This window comes from Xenopus tropicalis, chromosome 6 (assembly GCF_000004195.4).
Source record: "Xenopus tropicalis strain Nigerian chromosome 6, UCB_Xtro_10.0, whole genome shotgun sequence".
Taxonomy (NCBI): Eukaryota; Metazoa; Chordata; class Amphibia; order Anura; family Pipidae; genus Xenopus; species Xenopus tropicalis.
The window spans coordinates 96,622,188-96,648,412 of NC_030682.2; the positions used below are offsets into that span (position 1 = coordinate 96,622,188).

The following is a 26,225-nucleotide window of genomic DNA, read 5'->3' on the forward strand; positions in this document are numbered from 1 at the left end:
AAACATGAGAAGGTACTTGAATATGCCATAAATGTCTCAAGTAAGGATGGATGAAATAATTTGAAAATGTTAAAAAAAAGTTTGGAATGCCATGTATCTATATATAAGGTTATACAGGTACATCAGACAATAAAAGTAAATGCTTTTGGGGAAAGAATTCTAAACCTAACTCATAAAAGTGGGGTTTATAGTTTACTTCATTAATTTAATGTCAGTGTCCTTGCTTTTGCAAAAACAATAGCTCATACTGTGAAATTTGTGTTCAGCAACATTGTACAGGTATGAAATCCGTTATCCGGAAACCCGTTATCCCGAAAGATCTGAATTCCCATAGACTCCATTTTAATCAAATAATTCAGAATTTCTCTGTAATAATTAAACAGAACCTTGTAGTTGATCCCAACTAAGATATTATTAATCCTTATTGGATGCAAAACAAACCTGTTGGGTTTAATTAATGTTTTATTGATTATAACTGGATAACGGGTCCTATACCTGTATATATAAGGGGTGAGAGACATGGAGGTTTCCCCATTCTGTCTTTTAATGTTTGATTTGTAAAATCATACAACGGCGAGTATGGTATCTTCTTATAGAAGCATGTCACAGAAGCATGCTGCCTGATCATTATATAGGATTCCCAACTGAAATAGGAGGTTTATTTTTGTTATATTCTGCTCTTGAATTATAGTTTCTGCAGTCATTTACACACCAACATGCTATTTATATTAATTTATGCATTTACTATACACAGGTGTCTGATATCCATTATCCAGAAACTTGTTATCCAGAAAGGTCAGAATAACTAAAAGGCCATCTTGCATAGACTCCATTTCAATCAAATAATTCAGATTTTACAAATTATTTCCTTTTTCTCTGTAATAATAAAAGTTACTTGTTCTTGATCCCAGCTAAGATATGAGTAAACCTCATTGGAGGCAAAACAATCCTATTGGGTTAATTTAATGTTTAAATTTTTTTTGGAGACTTAGGGGCCGAATGCGTCCGATTGCGTTTTTTTTGTAATGATCGGTATTTGGCGATTTTTTCGGAAAATTATCGCGACTTTTTCGTTGCCATCTGAATGTTGCGTAAAATCTGGCGATTTTTTCGTAGCATTAAAACTTGCGCGAAAAGTCGCGCCTTTTTTCGTAGCCATTCCGAAAGTTGCGCAAAATGATGCGATTTTTTCGTAGCATTCGGATTCATTCAAGCTTCAGTATGGTGACTTTTCTTGGGCCAGGTTGGAGCTGCAGGGTGCCATTGAGTCCTATGGGAGGCTTCCAAAATCATGCAAAGTCGGAAAGTTTCGCCCGCCGCTTACAATCGTATTGGTAAGGAAAAAGTCGTAAAGGCACCGAAAAAAACGCAAAAAATACGATAAAAACGCAAAATGTTCGTTTTCCAATCAGAATTTTTCCAATTCGGATTCGAATTCGTGTCTTAGTAAATCAGCCCCTTAAAGTAGGGTAATCTAAATTAATTAATATCCAGAAAAAAACCAGTTCCAGAGCATTTTGGATAACAGGTTCCTTACTTGTATTCATTGAAATAATTGCTGTGCAAATGATGTCTCATACAGCTTTACACAAGGAAGGGTGGAGTTCTCTTTATAAAGTCAGACACTATGCACTGGCGTTCATTTTTACCGTACTCAAAGTGGAAGCTTAGAAGCTGCTCTAACTGCTCTGACTTCTTCATAAGCTGCACCTTCCATATTATGGAACTGAGGTAGGTTGGAGTTCACTCTTTTGTACAGTATTTTCCAGAATTCTTTCTAGAATAACTTTGGTAAAATCAGCTGGAGGTAACATTTGTTGGAGTAAGAATATTTTTAAAACACCAAAAGCAGTTACAGCACAAATGTACTCATTTCAAAAGTAGCTACCTATAACCACATCTGTTATGTAAAAGCTTTTACTATAGTGTCTTATGGCTATAATGATTTATTTCTCCTCTATAATGACAACCTGTGTAGGACTCCACACAGGTTGTTAGGGGCAAAAATTAACCTCTCATTTTCAGACAGGGTATATATTATTTTAGAGACATTGTACATATTTTTATACTGTTTGAACAAAATATATTTTTTATGCATTTTTTTTGTTATCAATGTGTAATTTGTCCAAACTCTGAGGACAGTCATTATACATTTACTGCAGGACTGCAGATTATATGTGTGAGAAATCTTTGCTGCTTATCTTTTTGAGCACAAAAGAGCAAATTGAATTCTCCTCTATTACACCATTACTTTAGCTGTGGCAAAGAGAAACAAAATAAATATCCAGAAATAAATTGTGCTGTCTCAGACATGCATAGGTCCCCCTCTTTCCTTTTTACGTACTATAGTCTCTGACCTGTTGCATAACTGATTCAGGCACTACATACACTGTTGTGGTCAGTAACAGGGGGGACTTTTACAAAACTTTGTGCAGATAGTAGCTGCACAATTTTACAGAATTTACCAGTGAGGAGCATTGGAGTACTCTTACAGATCCCTCTATAGGGATCCCCTCTACAGGTTTCTGACCTGTTGCATAACTGATTCAGGCACTACATACACTGTTGTGGTCAGTAACAGGGGGACTTTTACAAAACACATTGCACTTGTGATTTTAAGTGCAGAAAGAGCATTACAACTGAAATACAATAACAGGGTTTAAAAGGATTTGAGTGGATGCGACACAGATAAAGGATGTAACAACAAGAATTTTGGGGGCCTGAGGTTTTTCAGATAAGGGATCTTTCCATACATTGGCTCACCTTACCTTAAGTGTGCTAAAAATCATTTAAACATGAAACAAATCTAATAGTATTGTTTTTACACCAATATGGATTCATACAGCTTAGTTGCCATGAAGTACAAAGTACTGTTTTATTATTACAGAGAAAAAGGAAATCATTTTTAACAATTAGAATGATTTGTTTAAAACGGAATCTATGGGAGATGGCCTCCTCATAACTCAGAGCTTTCCAAATAAGTAATGCCATACCTGTACTGGGAAGAAATACTTATAAATTCAAAACAAATAATGGTTGAACCAAAAAATAGCTCTTACCTAAATTTAACCTGAAATGTAATGAGAAATAATCAAGTAAAGAAGTGAGAAGAGGTCTCACTTGTACAAAGTATAAGAGGGCAACTGTGTGCAGATAGTAGCACAATTTTACAGAATTTACCAGTGAGAAGCATGGGAGTACTCTTACAGATGCCTCTATAGGGTGTGATTTCCATAACAAAAAGTTGTGTGCCAGGCACAATGACAGCCCTGGCCAACCGCAAGTGAAAATAGTATACATTTTATCCTTTATGTCCCACAGATCGTAAATTCTGTGAAAATACAAATGCATTGTTTTCATTTGGGTGCCTCTGTAAGCTGCATAGTTAGATAAATCTATTCATATTGGGTATAAAGCTGTTTAGTAGACCCCTGGCAGTCATATTCAGAGGTTTTTAGAATGTTTTATGTTGGTAAGTTATGAAATGTGAGGTTTCTACCACATCCTGAATACCAAGTTCAGTTAGTTGACAGACCCAATATGCTGGAACTGCTGCCAGATTCACATTCATATTCTGTAATGTTACACCTACCCCTTTAACGTTTGTAACAAACTTTAGAGATAGATCTGAAAAAGAAAGAACAGTGCGTTTTCCTTATTGCATTGTAAAATGTGTTATTTTATGTTGTTGTCTGTATGATAATTAATAAAATGCACCTTTCAAAAAAATAAAAAGAATGTGTACTTTCAAAATATATATGATTTTCTAGGGTCTCCATACTGTTTCAGGTATTTCATTAAAACAGTTTTAGGAAAGCATTGTGTGGTTAACCATGGATTCACCTATATGTGTACTTTCCAAAAATATATGACTGGGGGGGGGTCCATATATTTTTTTGTTTTTGCCACAAACTATGCAGTAAATGTCTTGAATTTTTAGTAGCTGAGGTGATTTGTATGCACTAACTTCATTTTGGGGTCTCTAATTGCTAGATACGTTGGTGATCCTGTGCATAATGATATGGGATATAAGATGATTGAAAGTTGAAAGTGGATCACTTTAGGGGGGTCAATGTATTTTTTTATGGTTTTACTCCACAAATAATTCAGTAAAAATAAGTTGAATTTTCAGTAGCTGATGTGATTTTGGGGGCAATTTTATGCCCTAACTTCATTTTGGGGTCTCTAATAGAGATGTAGCGAACTGTTCGCCGGCGAACTAATTCGCGCGAACATCGGGTGTTCGCGTTCGCGCAAATTCGCGGACTTTTGCTGATGTTCGCCACTTTGGGTTCGCCGCGTTTTTTTTTGGCGCCGCGTTTTTTCGCCTTGGTTTTTCCGCCGCGTTTTTTCGCTTCATTTTATCGCCTATGCATATACATAGGAATAGCTTGCGTTTTTTTTTTGGCGTTATTTTTTTGCGTTATTTTTTTGCGTTTTTTTTTTTTGGCGCTTTTTTTGGCGTTTTTTTTACAAGTATTTTTCAGAGAAGTTTTTGCCTTTGATCCCCCTCCTGCATGCCACTGTCCAGGTGGTGGCACCCTTTAAACAACTTTAAAATCAGTTTTCTGGCCAGAAATGGCTTTTCTAGGTTTTAAAGTTCGCCTTCCCATTGAAGTCTATGGGGTTTCGCAAAGTTCGCGAATATTCGCGAGTTTTGGCGAAAGTCCGCGAACGGGTTCGCGAACATTTTTGCGCGGGTTCGCTACATCCCTAGTCTCTAATTGCCAGATAGTTTGGTAATCCTATGCACAATGGGCATCAAACTGTTTAGTGGACCCTTGGCATTCATAGTTAGGATGTTTTTCTTGGTACCTAATGCTTTGTGGGAGATAAGATGCTTGAAATTTTCAGACATTTCATCAAAACCGCCAATTTTGGGAAAGCATTGTGACTCGATAGTTTTGAGTAGAAAGACATGGATGCCCATTTTGAATTTACCCGAATGTGTACTTTTCAAAAATATATGGTCTTTTTGGGGTTTTTTATGTTTTTACCCCATGTTTTACCCCAAATGTGTTAAATATTTAGTAGCTGATGTGTTGATCATTTTTAGCTTCTACTGCTAAGAGATATGGCAGCCCCCATACAGAGCAGCATGGGGAATCAGATAGGTAATGTAAAACATTGGGAAAATACTTTTAAGGCAAAATTATAAACAGCATACATTGACAATTTTATGATAGAAGTTTAATTTCTGTTGTCAGTATCTCTTAAAGGGCAATTTGTATGTCTCTAATTGCCAGATACTTTGGTAATCCCAAGCACAATGGGCATCAAACTGTTCAATGGGCCATTTGCATTCATATTTAGGATGTTTTTTTTCTTGGTACTAATGCTATGTGGGAGATACTAACTTGAAAATGTAAAGTTTAAAGTGATTGTTTTAGAATTTTCATCAATTTGTATAGAAACTTCAAAGTTCAGAAAATCCTTGATGTTTAGTTATTAGGAGTAGAAAGACATGGTTACCCATTTTGGATTCTGCAGGAAATGTGTGGTTTCCTGGGGTAAACTTGCTGTAGTGCTTTGAAAACTCAGTAGTTTACTTCTGGGAGTATTTGAACTAAAAAAGTCAGAAATCTCCATAAAACTATACTCTACATATCTGGTATGGACACGTTTGAGAGACATGAGGCTTTCCAAATAGTAGAATTTTTTTGCATAAATAAAATATTTGTGTGGTATAAATCCCTATATATCACGAAAAATCACTATTTGTCATTTTTGTTTGGTATTTAATAAAATACCATTTGCAAACCCTTTGCAATTCTTTCAACAGTAGGTTTAGTAGTAACCCTTTTTCATTGTAAGATTTATGCCATCTTCAAGCAGGTATTAATTATTCGCAATGTAATAAATGTTAATCATTCGCAATGTAATAAATATTTAGTGAACAGTATTACATTGCAAGCAGCTGTAAAAATTCACAAAAACACAATTTTATACAGTGCTTGTGATTTTTATTGCCAGTGGAAATAAACAAAAACTCAGGTTAAAAAAAAATTATGTAAAGTTTTGGGTAAACTAACCCCACCCCCAGCAAATGCCCCTAAAGTGAGAGAGCACAACATTTTCAAAAAACCTCTGGCACTTAATCCAAATGAAATGTGAAATTCTGCTGGCACTTAATGGGTTAATTATGTCTTTCTCTTTATGAGCTAGATCTGGCAGGATTATACTGTACATGTCAATAGACAAATGTGAAATGCTTTCCAAATATTTCACCCTCAAGTCAAAACTAGTTTCTAATAAAAAAATAGCAATTATTTTTCTTTTTTGTTTTTTTTGTTCTTCTTATTCTTAGCACCCCCCATTTTCTAAACGCTACTCCTCCTACAGTTTTAGGGGTAGAATACCCAAACTTTCCACACTTCTTCGCACTATAGCAGAGCAGGTTGCGTGTGCTTTTCTAAGCGATCCCGCCCCCCATCTTTTTGTGGCACCGCTCTGACCACCCAAATTTTTCTATTGATTTGTCAGGGAAGATTTTGCTGCCACTCTTACAGTTTTGAAGCTGCACCCCCCCAAACTTTAATAATATAATCATGGGCTCATCCTGAATGAAACAGTGACATTTATTGGATGACCCAATGTGGGAGAAGTCAACAACAGCCAATCAAATTTCACCCATTGACTTTAATGGGGAAATTTAACACACTAACAGCTTTGAGGCTTCACTCCCCAAACTTGAATAACATAGTCATGGGGTAAGCCTGAATGAAAATATGATATTTGTTGGATGCCCAAAAGTGGGTGGAAATTCAACCTACTGCCATTCTCACAGTAATAACACCAGGGACCCCAAACTTTGCAGGGTTAGGCACCAGGTAACAGTGGTTCAAGGTTAGAAAAATTGAGCAGAGCTACCAACAGCCAATCAGATTTTACCTATTGACTTTCAATGGGGAAATTCAACCTGCTGCCGTTACCACAGTGTTAAAACCAGGATCCCCAAACTCTTTACAGGGGACTGCATTTTAAGGTTTGAAAAAGTGGGTGGAGCCACCAACAGCCAATCAGATATTATCTATTAAATAGCTTTAGTTGAAATTTAAAATGCTGCCATTCTTATACTATTTACGCCAGGGTCCCCAAAATTAGAGTGTCACTGGGTGACAATAATTCAAGGTTTGAAAAAAAGTGGGTGGGGCTACAGACAGCCAATCAGATATATTTTTCATTGAGTTTAATGGGGAAATTTTACCTGCTGCCATTCTCACAAGTTTAATGCCAGTGTCCCCAAACTTTTTATAGTTTGTCACTGGGGGACTAAGGTTAAAGGAAAGGAAAAGTGGGTGGAGCCACCAACAGCCATTCCGTTTCCACCCATCCATCCATTTCATTTTGGTATATACCGTTCAAAGTTAGAAAAAGTGGATGGAGCCAACATCACATATCACCTATTTGCTTTCAATGGCCTGACTGCAGTTCAAGAATAGGAAAAGTAGGTTGGGCCACTAATCAGATTTCATCCATTGAATTTTATTGGTTTAAATTTAAAATGCAGTAATTCTCACACTATTTATCAATCCTAGGGTCCCTAAACTTTGCAGTTAGTCACTAGGTAACTGCAGTTTCAGGTTAGAAAAAGTGGGTGGAGCCACCAACCACCAATCAGATGTCTCTCATTGATGTCACTTTCAGTGGGGACATTTAAATTGCTGCCATTCAGACACTATTAAAACCAGGGTCCACAAACTTTGCACAGTGGTTTTTACTATATAATTGTGGTCCAAGGTTAAAAAAATTGGGTGGAGCCAACAACAGCCAATCAGATTTCATTCAGTGATTTCATGTTTTTCAAACCAACATGAAGTTTGTTCTCAAACTTCCCTTTCCAGTTATAGTTGCAGGCAGAATGGAATTACATTTCGAGTTGTTTTAAACACTACCCTGGGGTTGAATTTTTTAGCAAGTGAAGAAATACAGGGTTATTGAAAATTTCTTTATTGAAAAAGTTGATCCAGGGACTGGTCTGACTGCCCTCTTGGAGTCTGGAAGGAATTTTTTCCCCTCTGCGGCAAATTAGAGAGGCTTCAGATGGGGTTTTTGCCTTCCTCTGGATCATCTAGTAGTTGGGCAGGTTTTGTATAGACATAAAAGTTTGAACTTGATGGATGTGTGTCTATTTGTAACCTATTTTACTATGCTTCTATGTTTTATATATTTAGCAAACAAAGTGATAGTGATAACATTTCAAAGATGAACATGCTGCAGCACTCCGATTCTTTTGAAAAGTGTTTATTGTGCCAACAAACCAGGCAACGTTTCTGGCACTAGCCCTTTCTCAAGCCTACACACTGTGTAATAAAACACCTTTAAATACATGTTAAGAGGAGTGATAGGTAAGCCTCACCCTCACCGTATAATGACGAATACAATGTAAGCTCTTTTGGGCAGGGCTCTCTTCACCTCTTGTATCGGTTATTGATTGCTTTATATGTTACTCTGTATGTCCAGTGTATGTAACCCACTTATTGTACAGCGCTGCGGAATATGTTGGAGCTTTATAAATAAATGTTAATAATAATAATAATTATATTGCAGTGTCACCCACTGTAACCTACAGCACTTATATTTGCCTATTTGTGTCTGTAAGTTACCCTCCCATATAGATTGTAAGCTCTATGGAGCAGGGACCTCTATCCTCTTGTCTCTTTGATTCTTAACTTATTGCAACTGTACCTTGTATTTATTTGTGTTTATTGTTATACTTTGTATTTATTATTATTGTAATAACCCCGTTTTTATTAATCTATTCTAGCGTTGCATACATAAGTACTGCTTTATAAATAAAGATATACATACATACATACAAGTATAATACTTCTGGCAATCTGACGTCCACGGTGAGGATGGGTGAAAAAAGCTTCCTTTGTAATATTGTTACACTGGGTACAATTGAGACAGAGAAGCATACCCATTTTAGGTTGACCTAAAAACATCTGTTTTTTCTTTTTTAAGGGGCCAAAATCTGCTATTACCAACATATCTCACAAATTCCTATTACACCGATAATCCATAACTGGTATTTCTGCAAATGCGTTTACAAGTGAAGCGCATGTCTGTAGTATATAGCAGTGTTTCTTAATTATTCTTTTAACTGAGTCACTGGCCACTGAGAATTTGCTAACAAATGCTATTGGATCTCTAAATTGTTAACAGGGTAACCCCTTTGGGCACACTGTAATTGCATTTCCCCCATCCTCTGTTCTTCCACTAGGGGGTAACACTTTGTCTCACTCTCATATATTGTGTTTTGGCAACCCATTTCTTAATGAGGGTGGATAAAAACTTGTATAGTGTAACAAGCTGTTACAATCTGTGTCTTTTTTGTACAGAGCAGTTTTCAGGGATGTATCCACTTTCAATAAAACCATGTCCAAAAAGTTAACCCTCCCTTTATCATATGTCAATGAAAAAGACAGGGTGGGTACCAGCTCATTTAACATTGAATGAAACAATATAAGCTCTTTCTCAGATCCCTCCCAGAACACTATAATATGGATTTGATGGGAGGGGGAGGGAGTTCTTATGCATTCTTGTGGGAGCGGGGAGTGGGGAGCAGGAGAAGGGAGAGAGGTAAGAGCTGCACAGGAATGAAGGATTTTTCTGAGAGAGGAAGTCTGATACCGAAATACATGTGTACACAAAAAAAGACAAGACATCCTGTATTTCTTTTGAAAATGCAGCTTTTCTGTGAGTGCTTATGGCTTTATTTACATAAACTTTTTTGATAATCTTACTTAGTTTTTACCTTTCCTTCTCCAATACATCAGATACAGCTACTGGACAGCCTGGAGAATGGTATAAGTCCTTATGGATTTTTGGTAGTGTATAAAACACCAGAATCACTGGATGTTGTTGGCGAAGAAATTGCGACAAATTGTCACCGATAATACCATCCTCCAAGGCCGTTTTAAGTAGAAAATCTATTTCATTCTGTATACCTAAAATAGGTAGTGATGAGCAAATTTTTTCGCCAGGCATGTACTTGCAGCGAATTGTTTTGCGAAAATTTGCCCCGTGTAAAAAAAATTCCGCCATGCGTCAAATTGGGCATGGTAACGTCAAAAGGGCCGCAGTTGCATCATAAAGGGCATGGTTGCATCAAATTGGGCGCAGTCATGTCAAAAAAAGCACGGGCAGCAAAAAATCGTTTCGCAAATTTTTCAGCATTTTGAGAATCTTCTTGCCGTTTCAAAACGGGACAGATTGCTATCACTAAATCACTAGGTACAAACAATCCGGAACAGCACCTCTTGTGCTTGATAAAAGGCCACACATGGGCTGAAACGCTGCTGTATGCCCCGAAAATTTGAAATAAAGGCATTTTAATTAAAAATACAAGAGGTGCTGTTCCGGATTGTTTGTACCTGGATATGCCGATGGAAAGTGGCCATTGGGCAGGGGCGGGCCAAGCCGACCAGGCGCCCTAGGCAACCCGGTCGGCCAACTCCGCCCACCTCCCACGGTGCAATTACATCGGTCATTGCCTCCGCCGCTAATGACAAGCGGCGGAGGCAATGGCAAAGTAGCACTAGGGGTAGGCAGGAGAGGCTCCTGTCTGGCGCCCCTCAATCGTTTCGCCCTAGGCAGCTGCCTCTTCTGCCTACCCCTAGTTCTGGCCCTGCCATTGGGGAACCTGCACTGCTACAGACTAGAAACAAAGTGTTATGCTGACTACTATCTCCAAATCACTAAAAATAGAATCACCATCCAATCTATAATATACACTCTCATCATTCAATTGAGAATAGATTTAATTTGTGTAATAATCTTTATCAAGGACTACTAAAACACCCCTTTTATCCGCAAGTTTAAAATTGGTTAATCTCATCCAAATTTGGAGCATTTTCTCTCCTCAATCTCTCCTCTATATTTACTCATACTCCTCTCCAGGGATTGAAATCTCTCTTTCCACTCTCCATCTGCTTGTGGGTAATGCTTTAATTTATACTATTAAATCTAATTTCCAATAGGACTTAACCCCTGCTTTGATCATTAAGGCAACAGAAATAGTGAAAGCACTTTATTATCTTATTGCCTACAAATGAAATATTTCAAATGCACAAACCCCATAAAAACAAGACGGCAGTAATAGAAGGAGGGCCCCCTCCATATATATATAAAACACCTCCTAGTGAATGGTGTAATGCACGTATATGACCTTCTTATACATAAATACACATGGAACACGCAAGCTGGATATTTATTAACCTATCAAAGAACAACACGACGCTTAGATTGAGTGGAGAAAAGCCACAGCTTTCATATGCAGTATTTCATATGCAGAACAACCTTGCTAGCTTGTTATCGTTCACAAGCCACCTATCTTAAATTCAATTACAGTGCATATAACTTAATATTGTTTACCACATTCTTTTCCATAACAAAAGACTCCTCTCCACTGCGACAAAAAAAAATCTTTTTCTCCATTTTTTTTATTGGGTGGGTGGGAAGAATGCCTTGAGTCAGTTCCTTTGCAGAAAGGTAAATATCCTGACCTTGTTCCCCTTTTTATACCATTCTCCTTTGTGCCACCTGACCTACCTAACACCCATCAGCCTATCACCTCATAGCCTACTAGTTCCCCCAACTGAAGAATAATTGCCTAAAAGACTAATATTAATCTAAAACACCTGTGTGTGCCCATGGTTAACCCTAGTTCTGCTGTGCACAATTATACCTTATACCAGCTGCTGTTCCATTTACACCTAGGGCCAAATAAGTCCCTAAATATCATATATAACACATCAATACAGCAAATTGTCATGCTTTAGATTATAGCACATACATGTGACTGCTATTCTGTTGTATTGATCTGGCAAAATATCACCACACTGCCACAAATAAATGTGCATAAATATCCTAGCTGAATTTTGCTAGGAATAGGCCATAAAAATGAATAATGTATTGGACACTCAATGAGGTGCCTGTCCGTCTGAGATAGTTTCAGATATTAAAGAAAGTTCCAACAGTCTTAAAAGTAATGGTACTGTATATTAATGGATATTATGTGGCCACTCCTACACCATGAGCATTATTTCAATCCAATCACATGAGATTAGTTTATAGTATCACATAACATAGGCATCAGTGCACATCCAAACGTGGATAATGGAACAGGTGTCTCAAGTGGTAGATTGACGCATGCATTTGTAAAATACTTATCATTCCTGCTTCAGAGATTAATGTAAATAGTAGCCATCTTTAGTGTCCACCATCCAGTCCCATATGTAGATCTATGAAAAACTCCATACGAATCATTATACAAAGTGGCAACACGACACCATCAGATGGTCCATGACCGAAACATCGAGTGTCTCAGAGGAGGGGGCCCCCAAACTTTCAGGTAAAGCTGCTGGAAGCCTCGTCAACCGTTTCGCTATAACTATAGCTTTCTCAAGAGGCCGAACATCTGGAAGTGACAATCTTCTAAAGGGGAAATGTGTGACGTATTTCAAGGGTATACATTAGAGAAGTGTCTTGCATACAACAATCCCCAAGTTTATTATACTGCAACTCGGCGCCCAATATTCACACTCACTATGTGCCAGCCAGTGTACCTTATTATATTTCACCTGGTTCATATATATGTGCTATAATCATAGAAATATTAAAATAAAATTATAACAGATAACCCCATAAAAGAAACACAACTGTACACAAATATACTGTACCAAATGTTGTCTTATCTCCAAAATCAAACTATTCAAGATTATATCATAATAAAAGAAAAAAAATATTTAAATAAAGGCCTGGAAATTTAAATGACCGTTTAGTCCAAATTTCGATTTATATGTATCCAGTTTAAAAATCCAGGAAGTTTCCAACTGTAAGAGTTTTTTTATCCAGATCTCCTCCCCTAAGGTCACCATGCAAGTGATCAGTGCCTTGAAAATAAGAATCATGAGTGACCATTATAAAAACTATAAATGTGTTTGGCAATAATAGATTTTAAATTACAATTTTGTATGTCCAAACTATGTTCATAAAATCTCCTTTTTAAAGGGTGTATTGTTTTCCCAACATATAACTGTCCACAATGACACATAAATAAATAAATGACATATATGGTTTTGCAATTAACATAGTGAACCATATCATACTGATATGTCATATTGCCAAAAGGGACAGATGGTTTTATTAGATTGCATTGTTCACAACTACCGCAATAGAAACTTCCTGGATTTTTGCAACAATTTCCAAACAATTTCTTCCGAAAGTGGCTCCATGTAAGTAAATCTTTAATACTGGTATGTCTCCTAAAAGTAAATCTAGGATAAGGATCAACAAGACGTCCAACTTGGGGATCATTAGATAATATATCCAAATGTTTCCTAATTATTAAACATATTTCATGACTATTCACATTATGGGCCTGATTCACTAAAGTGCGATAAAAATTATCGCACGCTTTTTTGCGTTAAATTTGTCGCGATAATTAGCGCACGATTCACCATACTATTTTCGCGTGCGATAAGTCGCCATTTTCTCATGCGTTATTTCTCGCGCTAGTTTTAACGCATGCGTTAATTTCCGCGCTGAAAAGAATATGATCGCATGATTCACTATAACTTTTGCGCGCTAAATATCGCATTCGGCTATGCGAAAATTAACACCTACTACAGGCAGGCGAAAAAATTATAGAAAAGTACAGTAAATGAGTTTTTGGCAATAAAATATGGACTTACAGTGTTATTTATTCAAGTATGTGTCTTGTTACTCAATTTTACTCAAAATTAACACCTACTACAGGTAGGCGAAAAATTATAGAAAAGTACAGTAAATGAGTTTTTTGCAATAAAATATGGACTTACAGTGTTATTTATTCAAGTATGTGTCTTTTTACTCAATTTTACTAAAGTCTTGGCATGTATGGAATTTCGCTACTAATATACAATCCTATAGCGGTAAAAATATAGTCGCCAAAATATACAGTACAATAGTGGTAAAAATGTAGTCGCGATATTATACAGTACTATAGCGGTGGATATTTAGTCGCGATATTATACAGTACTATAGCGGTGGATATTTTGTCGCCAAAATATACAGTACTATAGCGGTGAATATGTTGTCGCCAAAATATACAGTACTATAAAGGTAAATCTTTAGTCGCACAAAATACATTACTAGGTATAATAATTATTGAAAAGTACAGTAAATGAGCTTTTGCCAATAAAATATGGACTTTGCAGTGCTATTTATTCAAGTATGTGTTTCCCCTAGAGTGACGCAGCCGCCAGTTTGCAGGGAAATGGTCATTTTTAATACAGTAATTTTACGAAAGTATTGGCGTGTATGGCTAACATGGCGTGCATTCATTTGCGCGACTATTTATATGCGACTACAAGTGATGAAATGTTTCGCCAGGCATGGATTCACAGCGAATTTTTGGATGTGCGGGGAATTTTCGCGTGGCAAATTTTTTTATGCGTTTTGCCATTGGCGGATGGTTTTGCAAAACACATGAAAAAATTTGCTGCAGAAAAATTCGCCACACATCCAAAAATTCACTGCGAATCCATGCCTGGCGAAACATTTCATCACTTGTAGCCGCATATAAATAGTCGCGCAAATGAACGCACGCCATGTTAGCCATACACGCCAATATATATTTTTATTGGTTTTTGGACTTTTTTTTTGCAAATAAACATTTATACAGCACCTTTCTAGCACTCTGTGCTCTCCCAGGGCAAAATGTTTCCAGTTTTATGCTGCCGGTTGTCGCTTGCGTAATGTCGCGACAATTAGCGCATGCGATAAATAGCATGCATGCGGAAAATACCGCGAAAAGTCGCGAAAATTAAGAAGCGATAAAATTTTTAACGCACGCTATAAATAGCGCACGTTTTATCTCACTTTAGTGAATCGGGCCCTATGTGTCATAATAAATCAGTTCTATTAACATTCTTTTTTAATGTCTTTTTTTGTTGGCCAGGGGTATATAACAAAGATTCTCTGGTTTGGGCAAGAGCCTATTGAAAGGCTCTATGTAATCTTGTACTTCTGATCCCACATGCTTTAAATATTTTTTAAAGATTTTATAAATTCTCCTTAATCTCAAATATTAACCCTTGGGAATACCCTCAATTCATTTAGATGGATGCATGGATGAAGCATGTAATAGCCCATTGCTGGCTGTGTTTTTTCGGCATAGAGTAGTATCCAATATTCCAGCCTCATTTTTATCAAAACAAACATCTAAAAATTCCAAATGTTCAGTATTACATGTAATTGTAAAGGACAGATTAAACTGGTTATCATTAAGGTGACCAAGTAATTCATCCAATAAATAATGAGGGCCCTGCCAAATGATCACAATATCATCTATGTATCTATGCCAACGCATAGTCGTTCCCATTCCCCTAGGTACAGGTTTGCATAACTCAGGGCACATTTAGCACCCATTGCCACCCCTTGTGTTTGCAGATAAAAGAAAATTATTATTATGGTAAAGAAAGAATTCTAAAGCCTGTAAGATAAAATTATGTTGATCTGAAATTGAAATCATGTGAAATGCTCATATATAGAGCCTCCACATCTAGTCCTACCAATAAGCAATCATCATCAAATATAAGCCCATCCATTACCCTTAGTAGTTGGGTGGGTGTCAGCCACATACTGTATGAGCTTAACTGTAGTCCAAGCTGTTGCAGGACTGCATCAATCAATTCACAAATAGGTTCGGTGAGTGATCCACACATGGATACTATAGGTCTACCCGGGGGATCACTCGACTTGTGTACCTTTGGAAGGGCATAATAAGTTGGAATTCTAGGTTTCTGTACTTTTAGGTATGTGCAAGTAATACAACTAATTAGACCCTATCTAAGTCTGATCTATTTTTGCATAAAAGTTATCCTTGAATTGCAATAAAGGAGGTAAAAGCATAGGTTGATACCATTGTGTATTATGCAAGATTTTTAGACATATCCGAATATATTGGTCTGTATCCATTACTACTGTATTTCAACCCTTATCAGAAGGTTTTACAATGATGTCAGGAATAGATCTCAAATTATCCAACTTACACCATTCAGCTTTAGTGGTGTTGTTCTCTTCTAGGCATGGTACAAATATCATGAGTGACTTTGCATACAAATAATTCAATGGTGTTATTTTCACTAATACTTGGGTATTTAGAGGACTTCTTTTTATAAGAAGGCAGACTAATATAATTCTCAGAATTCTCTGCCCACAATTCATAAATATCCTGCCACCTTGTTTTTATGGGGTTTGTGCATTTCAAATATTTCATTTGTTGCTAGTGGAATAATAAAGTCTTTTTGCTTTTACTATTTTTGTCATGATCAAAGCAGGGGTTAAGTCCTATTGGAAATTAGGTTTAATAGTATCTGTTAAATAATCGGACACCCCGTATTTGGGATACTTTACTTATTTGGTAGGTTTGTCACCTAATAGTAACGTTTAATAATGCTTTAATTTTTCACTCAGTACTGCAGTCTGTTTTTTCAGTTTCTTTGATTTCTTGTTGCAAAAGCTCATGTTTTTAGGATGTTTAGTAAGATGACATCAAATGCACACTTGTTGACAATCCTTTCGTATTTATCAGTAAAGTATCTATCTTTGAAGATTGCAGTGTGCAGATTGACCCTCAATCCTCTGGGGATCCATCCCACTTTGTAATATTCAGTTAAAGTTGCTGCATGCCGATCCAAACCTATGAGTCTGCGCTTCTCCCTTTCGTACTCTTTAAACAGATTCACATCCGATGGAGATTTAAAAAAAGCACTATTACTCAACTGTACTATTTGATTCAATTATCTTTGAAGCTTCAGTTGCACTATATGCAAATGTACAAAGTTGTTGTTCCTGACTTGCTTGTTGAAACATTTGTAAAGGTATAGAAGCTACACCAGGCAGATAATGTAGGTACAGAGAGTGTAGATATTGCTTCACTATACCTTGTAGTGTCAGGTGCAAGCTGCAGATCCCACTGCCAAGGGTCAAATATAACTCACAGATAAACACGCTGCAGCCAGTGATAAAATCTCAAATGTTAAACATGGCTTTGCCTCTTGCCAATATTTCTACAGAATATAATGGACATTGGGTAGGAATTGTAGTGAGTTTCTCCCCCTTAGAGTTAAAAAAACATTATTAATAGTATCTGCACAATTGCAGAAATACAGACTACTATATACTGAGAGAGCATCCTATCATGTGAAACATCAAGCATACTCCTAGAAAATCCAGCTAGACTGGATGTAGTGGGTTAAATGCTATATTGCATACAATGTGTGGGTTTCACTAATAAATGGCAGCAAAGGGTTTTGATGTTAGGGATGTAAATACTGAAAGTCAAAGGTGAGATAGAACAGGATGTGGCTGTCTATGGTGAATGTGAAACAACTGCAGCCCAAGGACATTGGAGGTAGAGGGAACAGCAAGCAAGAGGAAGACACCAGGTGTAAGTACTGTTAGATGTTACTCATAACTCAAAATCATGGGTTACTTAAATAACAATAAATATATTTTGTATAAAAAAAATGGGTTAAATAACAATAAATATATTTTGTATCACTAATGATGAACAATTAACTTGGATGCCAATTTATTAATATTTAAGAAAGAGAAATAGACATTAAAAAAACACTGTTGTGTTCTTTTTTTTTTTTGCAGTTTTTTTGTACAATCAGTTTTTTGCATTGTTGATTACATTTCAAAAAAATTAAATCTTGTCACCTAAAACCTGACCAACCTTTCACCTTTTAAAAATCAAAAGTGCACTTGACAGCAATAACATCCCTGAATATTAATAGATTGGCCACTTAGGGCCAAGGGCGGCCATGTTGCAACACCAAGCAAAGTGTCCCATGTGCATGTGCCGGGAGGGTAATGTACATGTGCATCACTAAATATGGCAACCTGTACTGATAGCATCTTCTCAATGCAGGTGCTATGTGCTCACAGGGGCATTTAAAAAGAGTTTCCTCCAACTGGAGTGCGTGCTCTAAAAGTCCATACCTCCAGTGGGAGAATCTTTTCAATGTCAGGTGCTGTTCAATGAGGAAGTTGATTTGAGAATAAAACTTTTAGTATCATGTAGGTAAGTATTTACATTTATAACACATAAGATAAGAAAAGAAAAAATAGAAATAATAAATAGCTAAATGCACAGACAATCTGAACTTTGGTTCTTTATTTCACACATCGCTTTTCATCATTGCCATGTATGACAGCATAGGGCAGGCAGAGCATGGTACACACATGCAGCATAGGGCAGGCAGAGTATGGCACATACAGGCAGCATAGGGCAAGCAGAGTATGGCACACAGAGGCAGCAAAGGGCAGGCAGAGTATGACACATACAGGCAGCTTAGGGCAAGCAGAGTATGGCTCACACAGGCAGCAAAGGGCAGGCAGAGTATGACACATACAAGCAGCATAGGGCAGGCAGAGTATGGCACACACAGGCAGCAAGGGCAGGCAGAGTATGACACATACAGGCAGCATAGGGCAGGCAGAGTATGGCGCACACAGGCAGCATAGGGCAGGCAGAGTATGGCACACACAGGCAGCAAAGGGCAGGCAGAGTATGACACATACAGGCAGCATAGGGCAGGCAGAGTATGGCACATACAGGCAGCTTAGGGCAGGTAGAGTATGGCACACACAGGCAGCAAAGGGCAGGCAGAGTATGACACATACAGGCAGCATAGGGCAGGCAGAGTATGGCACATACAGGCAGCTTAGGGCAGGTAGAGTATGGCACACACAGGCAGCATAGGGCAGACAGAATATGGTACACACAGGCAGCATTGGGCAGGCAGAATATGGCACACACAGGCAGCTTAGGGCAGGCAGAGTATGGCACACACAGGCAGCATAGGGCAGGCAGAATATGGCACACGCAGGAAGCATAGGGCAGGCAGAGTATGGCACACACAGGCAGCATAGGGAAGGCAGAGTATGGCACACACACAGGCAGCTTAAAAAGGCAGAGTATGGCACACACAGGCAGAATAGGGCAGACAGTTCATACAGTGACACAATGCTGGCACTGCTCCTACAGTCTGTCTAAGGTATGAACAGGTGAACAATATGGGAGCTTACAGTCTGAGCCTGAGTTGTGAACAATGCAGAGGGTGAATAATACAGAGGCATGAAGGTGTGCACAATACAGGGGCTTGCCGGTGTGTACAATACAAAGACATACAGGTGTGAATAACACACAAACTTATAGATGTAAGCAATACAGGGGCTTACAGGTGTGAACACTGCAAGGCATTACAGGTGTGGGCAATACAGGGCTTACAGCTTGAATCTGAGGTATGAACAATGCAGGGGGCCAGTTAATCTCAGTACTGATACCACTGAACCGTTTTACTGCCAACGACGTATGGGATACGTTGTGGCAGAAAAAGGGTTTAACTGCCAACGACATGTCTCATACATCGTCGGCAGGTAAAGGATTCTCTCTGCAGTGGCGGCACGTGATCACATTGTGTCTGCTGCTTGTTTCTGCTTCCTTCTTCCCTCCCAGCGCCGACCTACTGACTTCCTGGTCCAGCACTGCAGCATGGAGGACAGAGCAGCAATCTGATCTTCAGGACAGATAAGGCTGATTTTTTTGTAAGATCAAAAAGCAAAAAGGAATCAAACAGCTTCAAGCAGCAATTGAAAACTGCAGTGAGTTTAATAGCAGCGTCAGCACACTATGGGGCTGATTTACTAATCCACGAATTCGAATCCGAATGGGAAAAATTCGGATTGGAAACGAACATTTTGCGACTTTTTCAAATTTTTTGCTATTTTTTCGTCGCCGTTACGACTTTATCGTAAATTGTCGCGACTTTTTCTAGCTGTTACGACTTGCACGAAAAGTCGTGACTTTTTCGTAGCCGTTACGATTTGCTCGTACATTGTCGCGACTTTTTCATATTGAGCGCTCGTAACCGGCGGGCAAAACTTTCAGACTTTGCATGATTTTGGAAGCCTCCCATAGGACTCAATGGCACTCTGCAGCTCCAACCTGGCCCAAGAAAAGTCACGATACTGAAGCTTGAATGAATCCGAAACTTTCGTACTCGGCGCAAAGGCTACGAAAAAGTCGCGACAATTCGCGCAAGTCGTAATGCTACGAAAAAGTCGCGACATTTTGCGAAACAGTCGTAACGGCTACGAAAAAGTCGCAACAATTTACGAAAAAATCCCAAATACCGATCATTACGGACGCCTTCGGACCATTTGTGGATTAGTAAATCAGCCCCTACGTGTTTCGGGCAGAGCCCTTTCTCAAGTGTGATGTAGTCTGACACTGCTATAAAACTCACTGCAGTTTTCAATTGCTGCCTGGAGCTGTTTGATTCCTTTTTGCTTTTTGATCTTATGATATACTGTTGGGGTGGTTCACAGACACCTGGAATCTGCAGCTGTATGTTTCTGATTATTTGTGCTGAACTATAACCCCAAATTTTTTTTTGTCTGATTTTTTTTTGCACTTACATACTTACACACACACTTACATACATTTATACACACTTACATACATTTACACACACTTATAGCACAAAATTCAGCAGTTTTTATTTTTTTGTTTTTTCATTTTTCACACTTATATACACTCATATACACACTTACACACTATCACACAACTTTTACACATGTACACACATGTATACACAAACACTTTGGGGTTTTTTTTGGTTTTTTTCATTTTACCACTTTGTTTTTAGTTTCTTTTTCCCTAAAAACTGTTTATTTTGACAGCGTGACTATTGGATCAGATATTCTAATTACACTGTCATGTGACTTATTTTGTTGTTTCACTGATTTGCACAATTTTTGTTGTTTTATCACATTTTTATCCCTGTATTAGTATTCCTAATCTGTTTTTAGCGTAGCTTTGCCATGTGTAACTTTGGTGTACAAAAATAACTTTACCTATTTTGAATTCATCAGAATGTGCACTTTCCAAAAATATATGGTTTTCTGGGGGTCTGTGTATAGTTAGGGGGTGTTACAGCACATAATACACTGACAGGGGGCTCTGTGTGCAAAAGCTGAGTTGGCAGGCGAGAAATCCTTATGCGCTATTTTCATTTTGGGGTCAGTACACACCACAGACTTTGGTATATCTATGCATATTGGGCATCAAACTGTTCAGTAGACCTTAGGGGGCACATTTACAAAAGCACGAACGCTGCGATCATATTTTCGACGATTTTTTCGGGCGTCCGCATGACTTTTTGGTACGGCGCACGACTTTTTCGGACGTTTGCACGAAAAAATCGGAAAGGTTTTACCGCTGTTTACAATTGTTCGGTACGAAAATTTTGTGACTTTCGGATTGCCAATACAATATTATCGTGACTAATACGATTTTTTCGTAGGCATTTTCGTGATATTTGCGATCTTACGAAATTTTCGTTTCCAATACGATTTTTTCCCATTCGTGATTCGGATTCGTGGATTAGTAAATGTGCCCCTAGGTGTTCCTATTTGGGGTGATTTGCCTTTATCTGATATTTATCAAGAAATTGTGAGAGATAAATGCGGCAAATTGCAACATTTTTATGCGATTTTCTGACATTTTATAAACTTAGGACTTAGGAAAGCTTTACAGCTTGGTACTTTGGAGCAAAAAGAAATGTTTACCCATTATAGATTCTTGAATGTGTACTTTCCAAAAATATATGGCTTTCTGGGGTGAGTGTACTTTTTTGTAGCATTATCCCACATAAAGGATGTAAATGTGTTGATTTTGCAGGAGCTGAAATGACAGATCATATGGGGGTATGTTCCCATTGGGGCCCCTACATGCCAAATATTTAGGTAAACCTATACATATTGGGCATCAAACTGTTCAGAGGACCCCTGGTGTTAAAATTTAGGGTGTTTTATCTTGGTACCTAATGCTACAAAGTGGAAGCTTTGAGGGGATTTTTGGAAATGTCATCAAAATTGCTAACTTTAGAAAAGCTGTGTGGCTTGGTACTTTGGAGTAGAAAGACATGGGTACCCATTTTAGATTCGGGGGAATGTGTACTTTCCAAAAATATATGACTTTCTGGGGTGAGCATACTTTTTACTAGCTTTATCCCACATAAATGACTTAAATGTGTTGATTTTGCTGGAGCTGAAATAACAGAAATGATAGATCATATGGGGTTATGTTCACATTGGGGCCCCTACATGCCACATACTTAGGTAAACCTATACATATTGGGCATCAAACTGTTCAGTGGACCCCTGGCGTTCATATTTTGGGTGTTTTATTTGGTTACTTTATGACCTGTAGGAGATAAGAGGGTTGATTCACTAAAGGTCGATAAGTTTTATCGCACTTTTTTTTGCATTAAAATAGACGCGACAATTAGCGCGCAATTCATTACAGTATTACCGAGTGCGTTAAGTCGCATATCGCATGCGTTAGTTTTACCACATGTGTTCATTTGCGCGCAGAAATGAATACTAACGCATGATTAGACGTGCTAAATATTGCATTAGTCTGTGCGAAAATTAACACTTACTTGAGGCAGGCGATAATTATAGAAAAGTACAGTTAATGAGCTTTTGGTAATAAAATATGGACTTTGCAGTGTTATTTATTCAAGTCTGTGTTGGCCCTAGAGTGATGCAGCCTCCAGTTTGCAGGGAAATGGTCATTTTTAATACAGTAATTTTACAAAAGTATTGGCTTGTATGGCTAACATGGCGTGCGTTTATTCACATAATATTCGCGACTATAGCAGTGAATATTTATTCGCCATAATATTCGCGACTATAGCGGTGAATATTTAGTCGCCATAATATTCGCGACTATAGCGGTGAATATTTAGTCGCCATAATAATCGCTACTATAGAAATTAATATTTTGGTGACAAAATTAACTTTGCGACTATTCTTGCTCTAAAATAGTTGACTTTTATGGCGTTAAAGTCCCTAGTGCTATGTTTTCTGCTAATCCCAATGCCAATGTCTATTTTTAGCTTCTCTGTGAAATCAAATCTTCATAATTGTTTACTTTCAACTTTCTCATTTTCCTCTAAAAGAAAGCAAAGTTGGAAGTTACATCAAAGAGAATAAAGTTATCATATAGGGCAATGAGAATTTATTAGGGTGTTGTATTTTCAACTCCTATAATGCAAATATGCGACTAATTTGAGCGCATAATTTTACGAACCCTTACAATAAACGCAAGTATATTGGTGATAAATCGCACAAATACATTACTAGGTATATTTTGGCAAGTCTTTTTTCGCGACATTGTAATCTCGTGATGCGCGCGACTTGCGGCCATTTTGTGTCATAGAGCCTGCTGTCACACGGTGAGCCTACAGGAACATCACAGGAGCAAGCATGCCTGAGGTTTCAGACCTGCTACCGGAGGAGAGGTACTACATTGTGCGCGTCTTCCTGTGCTCAGGATATGACAGGCTGCCACTGGGGCCCATAGGGGTCCATGAGAGGAAGAGGGCAATCCTGCGCGGCCTCCTAGACAGGTTGCGCCACAGGTTTGCCCTTCAAATGGACCTCCGCCTGCTCCAGCGGATATGGTCGGACCTGAAGTGCAGGAATTTCGATCTGATCGCTGAAATAGCGGAAGGTAATTATTGTACTTTATTATGGTTTTACAGAATACGTTCAGTAAAAGATTTAGCAAGTAATTTGAACTAAAAGTACAAATGTAAGAAATGTATATTCTATATATATATGTATATATGCATGTTTTTTCAAAAACACACAATAAAGAGGGAATTTTAAATATGTTGTGGCATTTTGAAAAAAAAATACATTTAAAGCAGGGCGGAAGCAGCAGGGAGCGGCCCATAGTGTGAGTCATTTGGGGAAGGGCCACGAATGTTTTAGGGGGCCCTGGCTAACAATATCTGTGTGTCCTTTGTATTGATGTGAGGGTTCACAGGGGGAGGGGCCATACGGGCGTGGGAGGAGGTGGGCCCAAAAAATGTTGTTGTGAGGGGCCCGTTATTTATGATGGTGGCCCTCTGTGTATGAATGTATATAAATATATATGTATAATATATTTAAATAACATCTTGCAATACTATCTCACAGAACTGCAGCTGGATGTAGCGCCTCTTCTCCCTCCAGAGGCCCAACCCCAAATTTTTTTTTGTCTGATTTTTTTTTGCACTTACATACTTACACACACACTTACATACATTTATACACACTTACATACATTTACACACACTTATAGCACAAAATTCAGCAGTTTTTATTTTTTTGTTTTTTCATTTTTCACACTTATATACACTCATATACACACTTACACACTATCACACAACTTTTACACATGTACACACATGTATACACAAACACTTTGGGGTTTTTTTTGGTTTTTTTCATTTTACCACTTTGTTTTTAGTTTCTTTTTCCCTAAAAACTGTTTATTTTGACAGCGTGACTATTGGATCAGATATTCTAATTACACTGTCATGTGACTTATTTTGTTGTTTCACTGATTTGCACAATTTTTGTTGTTTTATCACATTTTTATCCCTGTATTAGTATTCCTAATCTGTTTTTAGCGTAGCTTTGCCATGTGTAACTTTGGTGTACAAAAATAACTTTACCTATTTTGAATTCATCAGAATGTGCACTTTCCAAAAATATATGGTTTTCTGGGGGTCTGTGTATAGTTAGGGGGTGTTACAGCACATAATACACTGACAGGGGGCTCTGTGTGCAAAAGCTGAGTTGGCAGGCGAGAAATCCTTATGCGCTATTTTCATTTTGGGGTCAGTACACACCACAGACTTTGGTATATCTATGCATATTGGGCATCAAACTGTTCAGTAGACCTTAGGGGGCACATTTACAAAAGCACGAACGCTGCGATCATATTTTCGACGATTTTTTCGGGCGTCCGCATGACTTTTTGGTACGGCGCACGACTTTTTCGGACGTTTGCACGAAAAAATCGGAAAGGTTTTACCGCTGTTTACAATTGTTCGGTACGAAAATTTTGTGACTTTCGGATTGCCAATACAATATTATCGTGACTAATACGATTTTTTCGTAGGCATTTTCGTGATATTTGCGATCTTACGAAATTTTCGTTTCCAATACGATTTTTTCCCATTCGTGATTCGGATTCGTGGATTAGTAAATGTGCCCCTAGGTGTTCCTATTTGGGGTGATTTGCCTTTATCTGATATTTATCAAGAAATTGTGAGAGATAAATGCGGCAAATTGCAACATTTTTATGCGATTTTCTGACATTTTATAAACTTAGGACTTAGGAAAGCTTTACAGCTTGGTACTTTGGAGCAAAAAGAAATGTGTACCCATTATAGATTCTTGAATGTGTACTTTCCAAAAATATATGGCTTTCTGGGGTGAGTGTACTTTTTTGTAGCATTATCCCACATAAAGGATGTAAATGTGTTGATTTTGCAGGAGCTGAAATGACAGATCATATGGGGGTATGTTCCCATTGGGGCCCCTACATGCCAAATATTTAGGTAAACCTATACATATTGGGCATCAAACTGTTCAGAGGACCCCTGGTGTTAAAATTTAGGGTGTTTTATCTTGGTACCTAATGCTACAAAGTGGAAGCTTTGAGGGGATTTTTGGAAATGTCATCAAAATTGCTAACTTTAGAAAAGCTGTGTGGCTTGGTACTTTGGAGTAGAAAGACATGGGTACCCATTTTAGATTCGGGGGAATGTGTACTTTCCAAAAATATATGACTTTCTGGGGTGAGCATACTTTTTACTAGCTTTATCCCACATAAATGACTTAAATGTGTTGATTTTGCTGGAGCTGAAATAACAGAAATGATAGATCATATGGGGTTATGTTCACATTGGGGCCCCTACATGCCACATACTTAGGTAAACCTATACATATTGGGCATCAAACTGTTCAGTGGACCCCTGGCGTTCATATTTTGGGTGTTTTATTTGGTTACTTTATGACCTGTAGGAGATAAGAGGGTTGATTCACTAAAGGTCGATAAGTTTTATCGCACTTTTTTTTGCATTAAAATAGACGCGACAATTAGCGCGCAATTCATTACAGTATTACCGAGTGCGTTAAGTTGCATATCGCATGCGTTAGTTTTACCACATGTGTTCATTTGCGCGCAGAAATGAATACTAACGCATGATTAGACGTGCTAACTATTGCATTAGTCTGTGCGAAAATTAACACTTACTTGAGGCAGGCGATAATTATAGAAAAGTACAGTTAATGAGCTTTTGGTAATAAAATATGGACTT

The 26,225-nt window shown here is 37.9% G+C and overlaps 1 protein-coding gene across 1 annotated transcript in view; it reads left to right on the forward strand.

Moving 5' to 3' along the window:
- Positions 1-1,609: 1,609 nt before the first annotated feature.
- cmahp overlaps positions 1,610-26,225 on the forward strand; it is a 104,699-nt gene continuing 80,083 nt past the window's right edge. Inside the window, exon 1 of the mRNA XM_012965384.3 lies at positions 1,610-1,731. Within this exon, the coding sequence (XP_012820838.2) occupies positions 1,628-1,731 (104 nt within the window). The 5' untranslated portion in view covers positions 1,610-1,627. The remainder of the gene's footprint in view (positions 1,732-26,225) is intronic.